The sequence below is a fragment of the Epinephelus moara genome, chromosome 10 (assembly GCF_006386435.1).
Source record: "Epinephelus moara isolate mb chromosome 10, YSFRI_EMoa_1.0, whole genome shotgun sequence".
NCBI lineage: Eukaryota > Metazoa > Chordata > Actinopteri > Perciformes > Serranidae > Epinephelus > Epinephelus moara.
Genome location: NC_065515.1, coordinates 18,567,052 through 18,583,917, shown reverse-complemented (window position 1 = coordinate 18,583,917; position 16,866 = coordinate 18,567,052). Strand labels below are relative to the sequence as shown.

The 16,866-nt window shown below is 40.7% G+C and overlaps 1 protein-coding gene across 2 annotated transcripts in view; it reads left to right on the top strand.

Annotated features, from left to right (window-relative positions):
- Window positions 1-16,866, top strand: part of atp13a3 (ATPase 13A3) — a 46,335-nt gene that overhangs the window by 12,545 nt on the left and 16,924 nt on the right. For both annotated transcript variants that reach the window (XM_050054047.1, XM_050054046.1), the window contains exons 3-14: window positions 6,507-6,593; window positions 6,685-6,858; window positions 9,654-9,878; window positions 10,325-10,395; window positions 10,705-10,788; window positions 10,999-11,068; window positions 13,283-13,417; window positions 13,951-14,023; window positions 14,844-14,975; window positions 15,495-15,677; window positions 16,122-16,279; window positions 16,600-16,788. In XM_050054047.1, coding sequence (XP_049910004.1) covers window positions 6,543-6,593; window positions 6,685-6,858; window positions 9,654-9,878; window positions 10,325-10,395; window positions 10,705-10,788; window positions 10,999-11,068; window positions 13,283-13,417; window positions 13,951-14,023; window positions 14,844-14,975; window positions 15,495-15,677; window positions 16,122-16,279; window positions 16,600-16,788 — 1,545 coding nt within the window. In that variant the 5' untranslated portion in view covers window positions 6,507-6,542. The remainder of the gene's footprint in view (window positions 1-6,506; window positions 6,594-6,684; window positions 6,859-9,653; window positions 9,879-10,324; window positions 10,396-10,704; window positions 10,789-10,998; window positions 11,069-13,282; window positions 13,418-13,950; window positions 14,024-14,843; window positions 14,976-15,494; window positions 15,678-16,121; window positions 16,280-16,599; window positions 16,789-16,866) is intronic.

Genomic DNA, 16,866 nt, shown 5'->3' with positions numbered 1-16,866 from the left:
AGTTTGGATGTAGTCAGGGGTTAAATTGGGATTTGTTATGTGCTCGGCTTCGAGGCGTTTCTAGGGTTTGAGGACATTCAATAGGATGTGACATTTGTGTTGACATATTACATGTTTTGAGTCGAATTAATCTTAGCAGCTTGTAGCTGAAGTATAGACTGTATTAAAGAATGATTGTTTGTTGTTAAACTTCCAAAAGCTTTGCACATTATTTGTATTACTAGTACATTTATTTTGACTATTTATAGTACAGATCAAACAAAATATTGATTCTAGAGTATTATGTACTGGAGCAACATCTCTAAATAAAGTAACATCTCTGCGGAAACAAATCTAAAATCAAAATAAAAAATACAGGAGACTGAACAAAATGTTTAAAAAATATTGCTTTACTTCAAGCCCATTCTTGTTTTGTATTGATAGATTATTTATTGATTTTTCCTCACTAAGGCTTAATTCAGCTTACAGTGATGAGCATAGTTGTCATTAGGTTTGGGGGGAAAAATTGATTCTTAGATGCATCACGATACGGACGTGAATCATTGGGCATCGATTGACAAATGCCAGTAATCGATCTAAATATTAGTTAATAACATGATGTCGATGAAACAAAAGAGGCGGCACCCAACCCCAAGGGCAGTGCATCTCCTAGTCTACAGTGTGGACACACTAGAGTTAACTTGTAGTTAACTGACACAAAAGGCAGCAGTTGCAAGCTTGTTTTAATTTAACAACTAAATAATTACATTTGCGAGGTGAACGTGAGGTATATTGTGAATACTTTCTCCGCCATCACCCAGATACTAAGGGAGGAGCAGCGATCAGCAGTAGCGTAAACAAATAAGATTGGTTGGCTACAGCATCAAACAACTTACACCAACTTTGTGTTGAAGAAAATAACTCCATGCTCGGTTTGTTTCACCTCAAAGACCTTGCACCTGGCCCGCTCAGGGTCTTGGCTTTGCCCAGAGCTAACGCTACAGCACACTATTGTTCTGACACAGGCAGGAGACTGTAATGTGCTTTCAAATGAGTTAATTAATCAATTACTGCAGTTAACATTTTAAAATAAAAAGGACCATTTATTATACAATATAACAGTGTCACCAGATGACTACAGTCCCCTATATCTACTAAATAAGTGCATTGACGAAATCAATACGTGGATGTGCCAGAATTTTCTAAACTAAACACAGAAAAAACTGAGATAGTTGTTTTTGGCCCCAAAGAACAAAGGTCAATAGTCAGTGCTCACCTTGACGCCATGACACTAAAACCTACAAATCAAGCCAGAAATCTTGGTGTAGTTCTGGACTCAGACCTAAATTTCAATAGTCACATTAAGACAATTACTAAATCAGCCTACTACCACCTTAAAAACATAGCAAGAATAAAAGAATTTCTGTCTAAACAAGATACAGAAAAACTTGTTCATGCTTTCATTTTCAGCAGGCTGGACTATTGTAACGGTGTCTTCACAGGCCTGAGTAAAAAATCAATCAGACAACTGCAGCTCGTCCAGAACGCTGCTGCCAGAGTCCTCACCAACACCAAGAGAGTGGAGCACATTACACCAGTGCTTAAGTCACTGCACTGGCTTCCTGTGTGTCAAAGGATAGACTTTAAAATCTTGTTACTTGTCTATAAAGCACTAAATGGTCTCGGGCCTAAATACATCTCTGATATACTTGTACGTTATGAAGCATCCAGACCCCTCAGATCATCTGGAACAGGTTTACTCAGTGTTCCCAGGATCAAAACCAAACAAGGTGAAGCAGCCTTTAGTTTCTATGCTCCCCGCCTGTGGAACAAACTTCCAGAATATCTGAGGTCGGCTGAAACTGTCAACTCATTTAAATCAGGGCTTAAAACATTACTATTTACTGCAGCTTACCAGTGAACTAGATATGTAACTTATTGTTAGGATAATCTGTAGCTATTGTTTTTATATTTGTCTGCTGTTGCTTTTGCTTTATGTTTGCTTTTTAAATGCATTTTCTGCACTGTTTTTAACTATTTATTGTCTTGCTTTTAGCTTTTGTTTTTAATGATCTATTGTTCCTTTAATTTTTTATTTTAATGTATTTCTCTTGTAAAGCACATTGAATTGCCTTGTGTATGAATGGTGCTATATAAATAAAATTGCCTTGCCTTGCCTTGCCTTACAATAGTACGTAAATTGCATACTATTTCCAGTTTAATAATGCAGTATGCAAACGCTGGACGCTACGCCGGCATAAATAGCGCCCACAATGGGTTAGTGTGAGTGTGGGTCAGTCTGACTGGCACTCTCTGGTTTAAACGCCTGGCTCTGGAAGCATTTTGGTTTCTGTGAAGATGAATGGAATAGGCACCTGGAAAAGAGCCACACTGTGTGCAAGTAAAATTGTTTAGTTATGGGTCATTTGTCAGTTGAGCAGTTGAGCCCCACCCTTGTCAAACATTGACAGCAGATGAGACAGTAAGAGAGGAGAGGCTGCATGTGCCAAATTAAATGATTGCAAATCCATGAGTTCCGCTCCTCTAATCTCACTCTCTGGTTCCTTCAAGTGCCGATGAAAGAAGCATAGTTGAGTTAAATGCTTGCACTGTAGAGCCCTGGATGGGATGGCACCAGTTCCCCTAGATGCCTTCGTGAAATCCACAGTGTACCTTGAGGCCAGTAGCCTAATTAACCTCTTTTTCATACTACTTACACAATTTGAATCCTCACACATTCATCTTCACTGTTTCTCTCAGTAACTCAGTGTAATGCATGAGCGATAAAATGGCAAAGTAGTCTCCTGGAGCTTAGTTCTGCTTTTAGCTCCATGGGCAGATTGTCTGCATCCCAGCCGGTTTCTCCAAGGATCATCTTTTGACCCAGATGCCCCTCTCTGTCAATATCAATGCAGAGTTTACATACACACTTACACAAAGTGACAGTATGCTCTTCATGGCAGCTGACAGGTCTCTGGGGGACAACTGAGAAGAGCATGATATTGGATAACACACATATGTGATGACTCAGTTGGTCAGTGAGTGGGTGTGTTGACACTCTTAAGAGATAATCTCAGGTGTTCTGAGGTTAAACAACTGTTTTGGAAGTGCCGTGCACTCTTGTGGTTTCAGCATGCCCCATTTGCTCCAGTGAATTACTGACCTCTCTTAGCGTTTCTGCGCTTTGTATCCCCAGACGGTAATATTTTCTTATAGCTCTGAGTTCACACTGGGTTAAATAGCTTTCACCAGGGTTCAGAAAAACATTGAGATTCCCGTTCACCCTGTTTCTTATTGAAGTCCATGTGCTATTAAACATTTCCTTAGTGCATGTACTTTTCTGTCTATGGTAGAAATCATCTGTTTGTTACTCACATAAATATAGGCAAAACTGAAAAAGTTTGATATCTCATGCCGCAGCCACTGCTCCAGGGCTGTTGTTAAGTAGTATTTCAGACATTTGGCCAATGCTTGTGGCTCTGTTGAAGACAAACAGTTGGAGTGTGGGGACGATTGATTTTGTTTCACAGGAGACTCTCTAATCACTAGACATTTTCAGTTAAACAATGCAGCACTGTTGTTGAGCTGACTTCACCACCACATGTGGTTGTTACTGTTTACTTTAAAACACAGCCTGCAATTTGTGTTAAATGTTTTATGCAGCTGAGAAGAAATCTAGTTTAAAATACTGTCTTTTGAAATACATTGATTATGCAATTGTAAGGCACCTGCTCAGACAGTGTTTATCTCAACGTGGCTCTAAAGGTCATGAGGGGACACACATTCAAAGATAAGAAAAAGTAATTTATTAAACTAAAGTAACTGAATGATATACATAACAAAAGAAGCCGTGGGGATGTTTGGCTTGGATAAAATAAACAAAGGGGAACTGCCACATACCTGGAGAGGTGCCTGCAGGGTGCAAGGCCCTATGAGTAAAGCTAAGTTTACATTGCACAACCTTCAAAGTTGTCAGATGACTACTGCACTGTTCACACTACACAGCTTGCTGTCTTTTAATCCAGAGTCTTGAAGATATGGTTTTCACACTACATGACTGACTGGCAACAGGGGCTCACACAGTATCTTTCAGGAGGCGGAATCCCCAATGAGAATGTCATGTGAGGTGTGGGTCGACCCAATCTGGGGTCAGGCAGGTGCTTACTAGACAAATATCAATCACAATGTGACAAAGCAGTGTTGTGAGGTATTAGGCTATTAACTTACAGAAAAAGTGCGTGTACCTTCCACCATCTGTTCCCCTTTCTCCGTAACACTCTCTCTACCTCTCAGAGATATATTCACAAACCTTGGAAAGCTCCACAGTGCTGCTTTTCTCTTATGGCAAGCCTGAGCTGCCAAAGTATGTCTTATTGGAAAAACACTGTAAAATCTCTGCCTTCAACATGTGTCTTGTACCCTCATTGGCTGTATCTTGCCGGCAAAGTCCTTGAGAGGTCCAGATATTTAGCATGATAGACACCTGGGAAGTGTCTGCAATGTATCAGCGAGCTTCTTCGCTGCAACAGTTCCCACATAGATCTCGAGCACCGAGCCAACGCCGATGGCTTTTGTCAGAGAGTTCCAAAAACTGTCAGTGAGTGGAAAATCTGGGCTAAAGTAGTGTAGTGTGAACTCAGCATAACAGAAGCTAGATATTATAGGCTGGATCTGGTGTTGCCAGAAGGCCCTGATGACCAATCTGGCAATGAAACAGTGAGGTGAATTACAAGAACACTGCTGAACAGGCCACAGCAGGAGTCACCATGACTGTACTGAAAATAATTTAAATGTAACATATTAATCCATTGACCTTGGGAATCAGTATAACAATCTTGCACATAATTTGTGTCCATGTTTGTCACAGTGTTCTACATCTGCTGTCTCCCCATTGCACCGACACCATTTTTTAAAAGCCAGCCAATGCGCTTCTTACCATCAAGGCTCCTTACCTAGAACACCATGCCTTCATATTTCCCCAAAATCTAAGATGCATCAGAGCACCCTAAGGAGCCAGTCATATTCACTTTGTTCATCCATCACAATTAAGTCTCTGTGTTAGCGCTGTTATGTCCCCGTCTAGGGGAACAGGAGCGCAACATAAATGTATGAACGGCTGTCCCCTCCCCGGTCCCCAAACCAAAGGCTCGCAGCAGGATTGCAGTTTAAAGTAAAGTGGTTTATTACTGCGACAAAAATTAACTTAGACTGACAGCTGCGTAAAGCAAATATAACTAAGGGTGAACCAAGGCCAAAACACTATCTAACCCCAAACATAATAAACAAACAAAAAGACTTAAATAAATCTGACTCCTCAGGATACATCAGAAACAGGAGAAAAATATGCAAAGCAAAATGGCAGCCAACCCATACAGCTTCAAAGTTAATTAAAAAATGATAATGGTGAAGTACTGAAAACAAATAGGCTGCTAAATACTCAGTGTTACAAAAACACAGATACAAAAATCTCAAGTTTAACACTGACACAATAACAATGGTTTGGAGGCCGAGGACAGAACTCTGCTGCTGTCAGACGACTGTCAACCAGCCTGTTGGGAAGCCGATGATTTTGAACTGCTGACAGTAGTTGGGGAGCCAATCAGCAGTCGACACACCTGTAGTTATGAGACAGAGATCCTCGCACACACAGAGCACTTACTCTCACACAAAACTCCAACATATGAAGGACACAGAAAATGGAAACACATCAAAATACATCCTGAGCCGTAACAAGCACAAACACTACAAACCTGCTCTTGCTCATGTTGGCCTGCTCCAAATTCAAGCACATTATTAAAGTACCAAGTCAATTCAGTTATTTTTAAAGAAAGTCTCCTAATACTGAAATGTACGGGAATAATGAGAACCTGTTTGTTTAGATGTTTTTATTGGTTTGCAGCCTGAAATAATATGCTTCCAGACAGATCTGAATTATTTACACTCTTGAGTTCTTTCCACTTCTTTCCTTTCTTACATTTTAGTTAATTTCAGTGTGTTAGTCTGAGCTAAATATCAAGTGAAGTGTTTGGGGTGGAAGCAAGGCTGGCTAATCGGATTTTAAGGGTCACCAGTCCCCCCTTGGTTCTGCACCACCAACGCACCACTAGATTTTGATACCAGATTAAATGTTAATTGGCTGCACATTACTGGTCCCCAATCCTTTCAGCTCACAAACACCAACTATGAAGTTATGTGTAGTGTATGCATGATTTTGCAACCACAGAAATGGATTAATTGCATTAAAAAACAGTGAATGATAATTTGGGTTTTTCCCTTCCCTGTTGGGCTATTTTGCATCATTGTATAATAGGAGCTAAAAAAAAATGTGATAAATGTGTTTATGACGAATACACAGCATCTTTCACACAATACTCTGTTGCATCATATCGCTAAAAAGAACCTTATGATCCCGCCAGGCATGTCTGATCCTTTGGTGTCGAGCCAGTGTTTGAGTTTGCTGTTGTGTTGAAAATGTTGAAATGTTTTCTGCACTGTTCAATGTGACATTTTGTCTGTTGTGTTTGCAGTGACTAAGGGAGGGGCTCGGCAAACTGTTCTGCAGCATGGAGAAGGAAGACCTGAAGGTCCTCAACAAAGGGGAAGAGGAGGAGATGGTATGCTTCTTTTTCATTTTTCCTGCTAATATGGGAATTTGTGCTTTCAGATTTAACAGACTACACTCACTTTTCTCTTTCCACCCTTCAGGAGCTGCAGGGCTACCGTCTGTGTCGTTGGCGGCTGGCCCTCGTGGGCCTCGGGGTGCTGTGTACAGGGGGCTTCCTCCTCCTGCTGCTCTACTGGATGCCAGAGTGGTGCGTTAAAGCCACCTGCACCCGTACCACAGCCCGCGATGCCGAAGTGGTATTGCTGCGCTCCACGGTAGGTAACAAGTAAAGCTGCAATATTTGAATCTATTTATGCTTTGATAAATCATTTTCAGCAAATTTTAAAAGAAAAAATGCCAAACATTGTTCAGTTTCAGCTTCTCGAATGTGTAGATTTGCTGCTTGTCTTTATTATATGACATTAAATTCACCATCTTTGGGTTTTGGACTATTAGGTGCACAAAACAAGCTAATTGAAGGCACCACTGTAGGCTTGGTGAAATTGTAAATGGCATTTTTTTCACAATTAACTACACAAAAAAATCAAGAAAACAATTTGCAGATTAATCAGTAGTGACAATAATTGTGTGTGTAGCAAGCTAAGCTATGAGATTTATATGTGTATTTAAACTGATTGTTGAGTCATTAAAAGCCCTGAAATGTACTTGTATGGTAAAGTAGTGAACAAAAATTATGAATTAAATATATTTGCTATCTGCTGTGGCTAGTGTAAGAGGTTAAACTGCTGTCAGATGTAGGAGCATGATAGGGTCGTGCCCATAGACGACGATCTTGGGGACTGATGATGGTCAGAACAATCTCCATTAGTTGATGCATATATATTTGCCCTTGTCAAGATGACATTTGGCTCGTTTTCCTATTAATGTCCATTAATGTATTGAATTATTAGAGAGGTAGAACACAACACATCCCTTAAGTTCAGCCTCTTGCAAGAGAGAGGGAGAGAAGGAGAGAGCTGTATGGCATGAGCAGAAAGAGGGACAAAGACTGCTTTGTTTTTACTTAATGGCCGTGACACTGTTAACTACTCTGTTGTTTATTTTAGCAATCATCTTTCTGTTAAACTCTTTCATAAATTCAAAAACATAATAACAAATCATTGCATACTAGACTTTATTCACAGACATTCAGACTGTAGTCGCTGCAGGTTTGGATCAAGGATTGGCAGTCTAACAGGGTTACGATAGGACGACCATAAAATAGATTGCCCAAAACTAGAGTGTATGGGACCTTGCACTATCCCAACTGCACCTATAATTACAGCTTTATGTAACTTTTATACCCCCAGTTTAAGGTTTTGTAAAACACCAACATGGTTCATTTTTTTCAAACCAAGGTCCAAATGCTGTCAGGCACAGTTAATGTATACGTGTAGATGATATTAGGCTGAAGCTCATGAGCTTTTAAAGTTGTGAGTGAATACAACGGATGTTTTACAGTAGCACAGTAAATACATTGTGCCTTATTGATTCTTACAGACACAGTCTCAGTCACACCAACAGGAATGCACAGTAATTTGCCATGTGTCCAACAGTGTGTTCATAACATTCATGTTTGCTTGTATGTGTGTGTGTGTCTGCATTCCTTTCTCTCTGTGTTGGTCTCGTGCTCGAGTACATGTGTTTGAATTCTTTCCTGACCATCTGTGTGTGAATCCTCACCTCTGACTGTGGGTGTTGATTGAATTTTAAATGACCTCATTAGGGTTAAAGCATTAGGAGCAGCCTTGAAGTGTTAACATTTTTCTGCTCACTTATTAAAGAGGCTTGTTTAGATGTAGGACTTTGGTTTAGGGTTAGAGTTGGGATTAGGTAGGGTAAGGCAGGGTCTGAAAATAACACCTGCCAAGGAGCAAATGCAGCTCAATATTTTAAGGTGGATGCATAAGGGCCAGAAGCTATATATATCTTGCCACCTGATGTTTTTTAGACAGGTGGCCTTGACATACTATGAGATTAATGGCAATGGTAATTCATTATATAGCACATTTCATTACATGTAAACTCAAAGTGCTTGACATTTAAAGACAATCACAATAATCATAGGAATACAGGATGAGTATAAGTCATCATGATATCAACATCAACATGATAAATAGAGGACACAAAAACATCAAGACAATCAAATAAAACCCCCCAAAGCAAACCGGTTTGATCAAATGAGTACACACACCCACACAGACACTCACTGTAAGACTGGCAGAACAGGAAGGATTTAAGTTTGCTTTTAAATGTGAACACAGTTGTGCTGGACCTCAAGTCAGCAGGCAGCTTGTTACAGAGAGCAGGACCTCAGTAACTAAAGGGACCCTCACCGGAACTGGATCTGATTCTGGGTACAGCTAGAAAACCTCTGGCTGGTGACCTGAGAGGCCTGATCGGGTTGTAATCAATGAGCAAGTCAGGAATGTACAGAGGAGCCAAAAATGCACTCACTCTGAATTTGATGCCTGCAACACATTTCCAAAAAGTTGAGACAGGGGCACATTTAGCACTGTGTTACATTCCCTTTTTTTAACAACACTCAGGAAGCATTTGGGAACCGAGGACACACAATAAAATTCTTGGACTTGCCTTGCCCTTTATGTGCAGAGATTTCTTTGGGTCTCTGAATCTTTTGATGATATGTATTGTAGATGTTGAAATTCCTAATGCATTTACATTGAGAACAGTTGTTTTTAAATTGTTGGACTAATTAACCACACAGTTTTTTCTCAAAAGGACAATCTTTGCTTGTGAACAACTGTTTCAGAACCTGTAGCAGGCATCAAGTTTAGAATATATGTGCAATACACAATACAGTTTATCAGTTTGAACAGTAACTGTCTTGCCTCTGTACTGAATTCAACTGAATAAAGGTCAAAAATAGTTGAAAGTCATTGCATTCTGTTTTTACACAGGGTGCCACCTTTTTTTTTTGGAATTGGGGTTGTAATACGTTCAGATTTTCGTGTACATGTGAGGACTCTGGCCGCTGCATTTTTCAGGTTAACGAGTGAAAGTCCTTGAAAGTCCATTCCTACAGCTCTGTGTCTATTTGTTTGACCAGGATGAGTTCCGGCGCTGGTTCCTGGCCAGGGTGCGAGTGATGCTGGCCCCGGGGAGCAACCCCTTCCACAGCCTGGAGACCCAGACCACCTCCCCCTCCTCCCCTTCCTCTCCCTCCTGCCCCTTCTCCTCCCCCCCTTTGGCCAACGGACATACCCCCCACCCCTCCGATGGCAGCCCCGCTCAGGAGCTCATCAGAAGATATGCCGACTACCAGCCCACACAGGTTGGCTCCTGATTCGCACACACTGAACGACCGGAGATGGTGCCTTTTGTTTATAGAAGGGTCGCCATTTTGTTTTATCATGTGTAATTATACTCTGTATTTACGTTATGATAGTGATACTTTAGATTGTTAAACATATGTTACATAAAACAAAATTCTGCCTTGGCCCTTTTCTATCTCCCTCTCAGACACAGAGACATATGCACTCATTTGCCTCACTGTCCTTGTGGGTACTCTTTGTTAACCACACACACATTATATAACACCTGATCTTAACAATAATCTCAACAGTTTAAATATAATGTAATCTTCTCCACTGATCCAATTACTCAAAATTTTGTTATTGGAAAAGTATGTCGCGCTTTATCTGACCAGTTTTCTGTTTCTTTTTAAATGTAAAAACTGTGTCCCTTCCCTCTGCCCCTCTCCTGCTCTGTCTCCCACAGATTCGCTATTTTACCTTCCATAGCACAAAGTATTATTGGAACGACGGATTGCAGAACTTTGAAGTTTTAAAGTAAGCATTTTTCGATTATCTACAGAAACTTTATGGGCTATTTTTATACCAGTTTGCATGCACAGAAAACTCCCTCCTTCCAGTGAGCTAAATTGGTTAAGGGATTTATCTGGATGTTTGTATACAGTGAACGTAGCAGTACCTTTACAGCCCTCTTTGTTTACTCATAAAGAGCTGTAAAGTAAAATGGAAAGGAAAACAAGCCTTTGCATTACAACTGTAGTAAACATTAGAGTGTTGTTGCCACTTGCCAGCACAGGTATGTGTAATTAAAATGGTTGACTTTGTTCCCTGCTTTAACCCTTACAGCGGCCTGGAGGATCTGCAGGTCAGCTGCTCCACCATCCACTCGGAGCACAGTGCAGGCCTGACTAGGAACCAGCAGGAGTACAGGTAACATCTTACCTGTGTAAAGGATAGGGCATAAAACAGGAGGAGGATATTAAGGCCTGTTGGCCAGATTATTCTTTTGTGTGAGCTCCAGTAGCTGCAGTTTATGAGCCCTTTGCCCCAATAAGAATAGGCTTTGATTATGTCATGCATACACATGAAGGTCTGGTTTAAAACACCTGGCTCATGAATGCCTCTTTCACCTCTTGACAGGAGACTGTTCTTCGGAGTGAATGAAATTGCAGTGAAAGTGCCTTCTGTTTTCAAGCTGCTTATCAAAGAGGTAGGACCCAGTTTGCATGAACAGCAGCAGCATTTTGTCTCAGTCAGAGTTTGAATTATCCTTGAATGAAAGAGACTTTGTCAACTTGTGTGCTCATCTATTACGAGGTACATACTTTGTAAATGTTTTTACTCCTCAACTAGTAGATATAGAGAGCTTTCCAGTTATGTGAATACTTGTGAAGGAAAACTTTCTGGCTATCTTCTTACTGTATTTCTTCAAGTGTGTACTGTGTATGAGGTATGTTGGATAATACAACACTAATGCCCCCTGCAGACCAACACAGGGATGTGGATCACAACCAGTGCTGTGCAAGCTACGGAAAATTATTAATAAGTTACAGTTATTAGTTATTACTTTCAAAAGTAACTGAGATACTTTACCAATTACTGCGTCTAAAACTAATTAGCAGTGTTGGGAGGGTTACTTTTAAAATGTATTCCACTACAGATCACTGAATGCCTGCCCTAAAATATAATGTGTGACACGCAACAGTGTCCTGGCTATGCATCTCTGCTATTGTCATGTGGCAGGTGCACTGCACACACAATCTGTTTTTGGGAAATGCCTGCCTCATATGAATTTTACACTGTGTCCTAACAGCAAGCGAGCGGCACTTTCTGTTCACAATAAATCTGTGAAATTCGCACTTCTGCTACATCATGTAAACAATCCTATAAGCTCTGGGCTCGACATACAATACAGTCAACAGAAAGTAGGTTGTTATTAGTGATGGTCATTTACCAGAAACTTTGAGCTTCCTGGTGATCTTCATTTAGCCAGCCGCCACCTCATTTTTGCAGTGACATGAGGAGGTGTCATACAGATAACTCCTTATCTCAGCTTCACAAATCAGCCGTTCTTTGTGCATTGTGGAACTTTCAAAATGAGTTAGAAATAGAAACAGGCGACCAAACCTCAGCTCAAATGGTAGCACTGCGTTGCTCACACTAAGTTAGGACATTCCAGTAGTAAACAATGGAATCAAACTGAAGATGTTTAGTGTTCAGTTAGAACACAGTGATAGATAATACAAAAACAGATTAAATAATCTGTTCAAATAATCTATTTTTAAAGACAGTTACTATTCAGAATACCACCACTTTAAACTGTAATTGAATACAGTTACTCATGTTTTGTATTTTAAATCTGTAACTTAGTAACTTGTTTTCCATTACTCCCCAACCCTGGTAATAAGTTTCTAGGGAAAGTAACTTTTGCTTTACTTTAAAATATCTGTTTCAGTTCTCTTATTAAGGCACTTACAGCTGTGTTATTTTAGTGTTGCAAAGTGTGAGAGAAGAAAATTGTCAATTTTTTTCTGTGATTATACCCATTACTGCTATGATGAAAAGTAAATAGTGGAGAAATAAAACAAAATAGATATTTTGTAATAGGTATATTTATTGTAACCTTGATAGGCCTTCAAATCAACCAGCACAGGCATGTTTTTAATAATCATTTGACATTTGACAGGAGTTCTTTATCACAATAAGTCAAATATAATAAAAGTGATGTGAGTTTTTTACAATTACATAAACACGCTGAGGTTTATTTTTTGTAATCTTAGTAATAACAGTAATTATAATCCTTAACATAGACTACAACTCACCACCATATTTTTTACCTTGATCTTGAGGAGGAAAAAGTAATGTCCATATTTCCAGGATAGCGAGCTCAAATTGTCTGAACTTATCATCCAATGTTTGTAGTGACAGTCTAATGATGATCGATTGTCACCTGTTTGCGCCTGTCTGCTATGACCAAACAAAAGTAACGAGTAACAAACCCAGTATGTGGTAATTATAATCTGAAAAAGTAATTGGTTACGTGTCTAGGTGCTGTCAAAAGTAGTGGGATTACAGTAATAGTGACCAACTAGTCACAACTCAGGGAACCTGGCTCCCTCAGTGGCATTTTATATTTAACACTCAATTCGAGGTATCTCAGTGCCTTACACCTTAAACACCGCTTAAGTGCGCATTAAAAATATAACGTCCATAAGTCTCAAGCTACATTAATAAGTGTAGATATTGTAAGTGGGATCATGCAGACATACGGAAACTTGATGGTCTGTATTAAACAGATTTAGTACGTAGTGCCTTGGTTGTGTCCTCAAGCAGGCACCTTTTTTGTAACCTCATAGTAGTTGTGTCTTCATGTTCTCACCTCTGTTTTTGTCACACTAATCTGTCTCTCTGTCTCCTCCTGCAGGTCCTCAACCCTTTCTACATCTTCCAGCTCTTCAGTGTGATCCTGTGGAGTGCCGATGAGTATTACTATTATGCTGTGGCCATTCTTTTCATGTCGGTCATATCCATAGCTACCTCTCTGTACACCATCAAAAAGGTGAGTGCCATCAAATGTTGAGGCTTTTTATCAAATCAGATTTAGATTAAGATCTGGCAAAATGGAATTGAAGGAGGAATGAGATGCATGCTGTTCCACATGTTCACACACAGGTTTACAGCTCAGCAATCATCTCCTTGTATTTGACAGTTTGTGACTGGGTTATGTTTAATATAGTTATAATTTAGATTTTCTGAAACTTGTTTTTGCACATTTTGTTTGCACATTAAGACACATTATTAGAGGTTACTGAACTTTTTGCTTGTATTCTTTTTGCCTCTTCTAGTTAGGTAGCCTAATCTGTCTGTTTGTGTGACTATATCAGTTTGTCTGTTCGTCTATATGCTCCAGCACTTTGATCCAAAACATCAGCCACTGGCACATTGCCATGATATTTGGCAAACGGTCTGCTGTCACTGGCTACATAGCTCACAAACTCAAAGAAAACACCCACACAGTCAGACAGGTGGTCATTGGAGTCAAGAAGCTGTCTAAAGATTCTCACCTGTCTTCTTTGTTCCCTTTTTTTCCAGCAATACGTCATGCTTCACGATATGGTGGCAGCTCACAGTATTGTCCGTGTGTCTGTATGCCGAGCCAACAATGGTTTGTCAATTTTTTTTTTAATTTTTTTTTTAATTTTTGTCCATTTTGTTGTTGTTGTTTTGCAGATAGCCTTTGTTAAATCATTTTAATAGTAGTCTTAGCCTCAGTCTCCTGCTTTTCTGGAGAGTTCTCTCCAAACCAAACCTGACAGTAGACATTTTTCTGCTTCTGTGCTTGGCCAGACTCAATTACACAGTCACACGGCTTTGGCCGTCCTCCAGATGGCTGCTAGGGTGGGACAGTGCAGACTTAAGGAGTGTGTGTGTATGTTAGACAGTGGGCATAGCATGTATACATTTAGAAGCGTTCTTTAGCAGTTCGGCACGTGCTTTAGAATTTATGAACGCCTTTTAAATTGGTGTCTGCAGAGATGCTGCGCAAGCACTGACGGTCTCATCAGGTGTCTTATCAGCTGTAGCCAATTAAAAATAGCTCCATGAGTTGGCCAGAAGACAAAACTAAACTCATGCTGAGAGTATGTTAGAAACATTGCTATGGAAGTTTATACGCTGCTCATATTTTTGTTTATACATCCATTTACTGCACTGGCCCCTGCTTGTGATGCCTCAGCTTTTTTTTTTCTGCTGCCTAGAGAGGTGTGAGTAATGAGAGATGTGCTGAACAAGACTCTGAGGCTCTGACACACAAAATACCTCCTTTCCCACCCCCTCCCCCCATCCACCATCTGCTACTGTCGGCTCATTTACACACTTTGCACCTTTCTCCACACTTTTCTATCCTCTGTTTGGTTACCCACACTGCATTCCACCTGTCTGTATTTAATGCACATATTTACCTTCTCCTCTCCTCTTCCTGGCAGATATTGACGAGATTTTGTCGACTGATCTGGTGCCCGGAGATGTGATGGTCATCCCCAGCAATGGGACCATCATGCCATGTGATGCCGTGCTGGTCAGCGGCACCTGCATCGTCAATGAAAGCATGCTCACAGGTTAGAGGCGACATCCGAAAATTTAAGTCTGATAACTTAAGAGAGAGACTTGGGAAATATTTGTACATAAAGTTAAAGGTATAATATAGAGGATTATGTGGGTCAACTTCACTGTGACACCATAATGTTCAGTAAAAACAACCACAAAGTGGTAATTCTAGCCTTATTTTATTATTATTTTGCTGTGTTCAGGACAGTCCTGGGCACAGTGCAGGTGAGGTCAGGGTTTTATTCAAAGGTAGCAACCAGATGCCAGACCATAAGCTCCACCCATCCAAGAGGAAGCGACAAAAATTACATTCATAGCTCTGAAGAAAACGCCAAGCCGACAAAGCTTGCTTCAAAACGAGAGTGAATCTGGGGTTGGCTTTAACTTTTGCTGGCATTACAAACAGTAACCGACAATTCCTGCATACTATACCTTTAACAACCGATCACAGGATACTTCAAATGGCAAACTGCTCTTCCTGTAAATCTCCCAGCAGCCAGTCCTAATGTGAGTCTATCACCCCCCATTAGGTGAGAGCGTTCCTGTGACAAAGACCAACCTCCCCAATCCATTGCCTGGGGAGAGGGGGGGGGAGGCTGACAGTGCCTACAACACAGATGAGCATAAGAGACACACGCTCTTCTGTGGCACCCAAGTCATCCAGACCCGCTTCTACACAGGCGAACTGGTCAAAGCTGTAGTGGTCCGCACAGGTAGGTGTGTGTGTGTCTGGGGATCTTTGGATGACCTATAAATTAGTGTTCCTTGATGTTTGGTGTAGAAATTTTGGTACTCAAACGGATTTTCAAATGTGATATTATATATTTAAGTTTTACTGAGAGACACAACTCACTTTATAATAATCACACCTCTGTTGTTATCCTACATACATGCTGAATGCTTTTATAAGGACCTTAGTCTCTTGCTTCAGATGCTACATCCATAGAGTGAGGTTTGTTTCAGACTAACAATAAAAGGACTGCCAGAGGTCAGAAATATCCCTTTCATTCAGGAAGCCATCATATTACATGCTCAGCAGTGTAATCCTTCATCACAGCTGAGAGATCTGAGCCCCTGTCTGAAGGGAGGGGAAGCTCAAGATTGAATTTTGAAAAACTTTTCATCCAAGACTTCTCATAACAACTTCTTCTCACCAGGTTTCAGCACAGCCAAAGGCCAACTGGTGCGCTCCATCCTTTATCCAAAACCCACCGACTTCAAGCTGTACCGTGATGCCTACCTCTTCCTGCTGTGTCTGGTGGCTGTGGCTGGAATTGGCTTCGTCTACTCCATCGTCCTCAGCATCATGAACGAGGTTAGAAATGGAGGAGGTGACGAGCAGAATAAACAAATGCCACTTTTCTGATTTTGAGTGAACATAGAGCTTCAGAAGTAAATTTGTTATTAACATGAACAATCAGAGCAGAAACATGTCCCGACACTATTGAGTTCAAAAGTGACTCTTCACAGCTTATGTTGGGAAATGTCACATATTTGATTATCATACCAGGATTCAGCTCCTTCAACAAATGAGTGAAGTGAGTGACCAGTGTTCGGAGTGCTGATTTACAGCAGGAGAGGGGCTGATCAAAGACAAGTGACTATCTCTTACTCTTTTCTTTCTGTCTGTCTTAGGTGCCAGCTAAGACCATCATTATTGAGTCCCTGGACATCATCACCATCACTGTGCCACCGGCGCTGCCAGCCGCCATGACAGCTGGTATTGTGTATGCCCAGCGACGCCTCAAACACCTTGGCATTTTCTGTATCAGTCCACAAAGGATCAATATCTGCGGTCAAATCAATCTGGTCTGCTTTGACAAGGTGAGTACTAGTGGTTTTATGACTGTTGTTTCTGCACTGCAAGTAGTCGCACTAACCTGATGGTTCTCAAACTTTTTC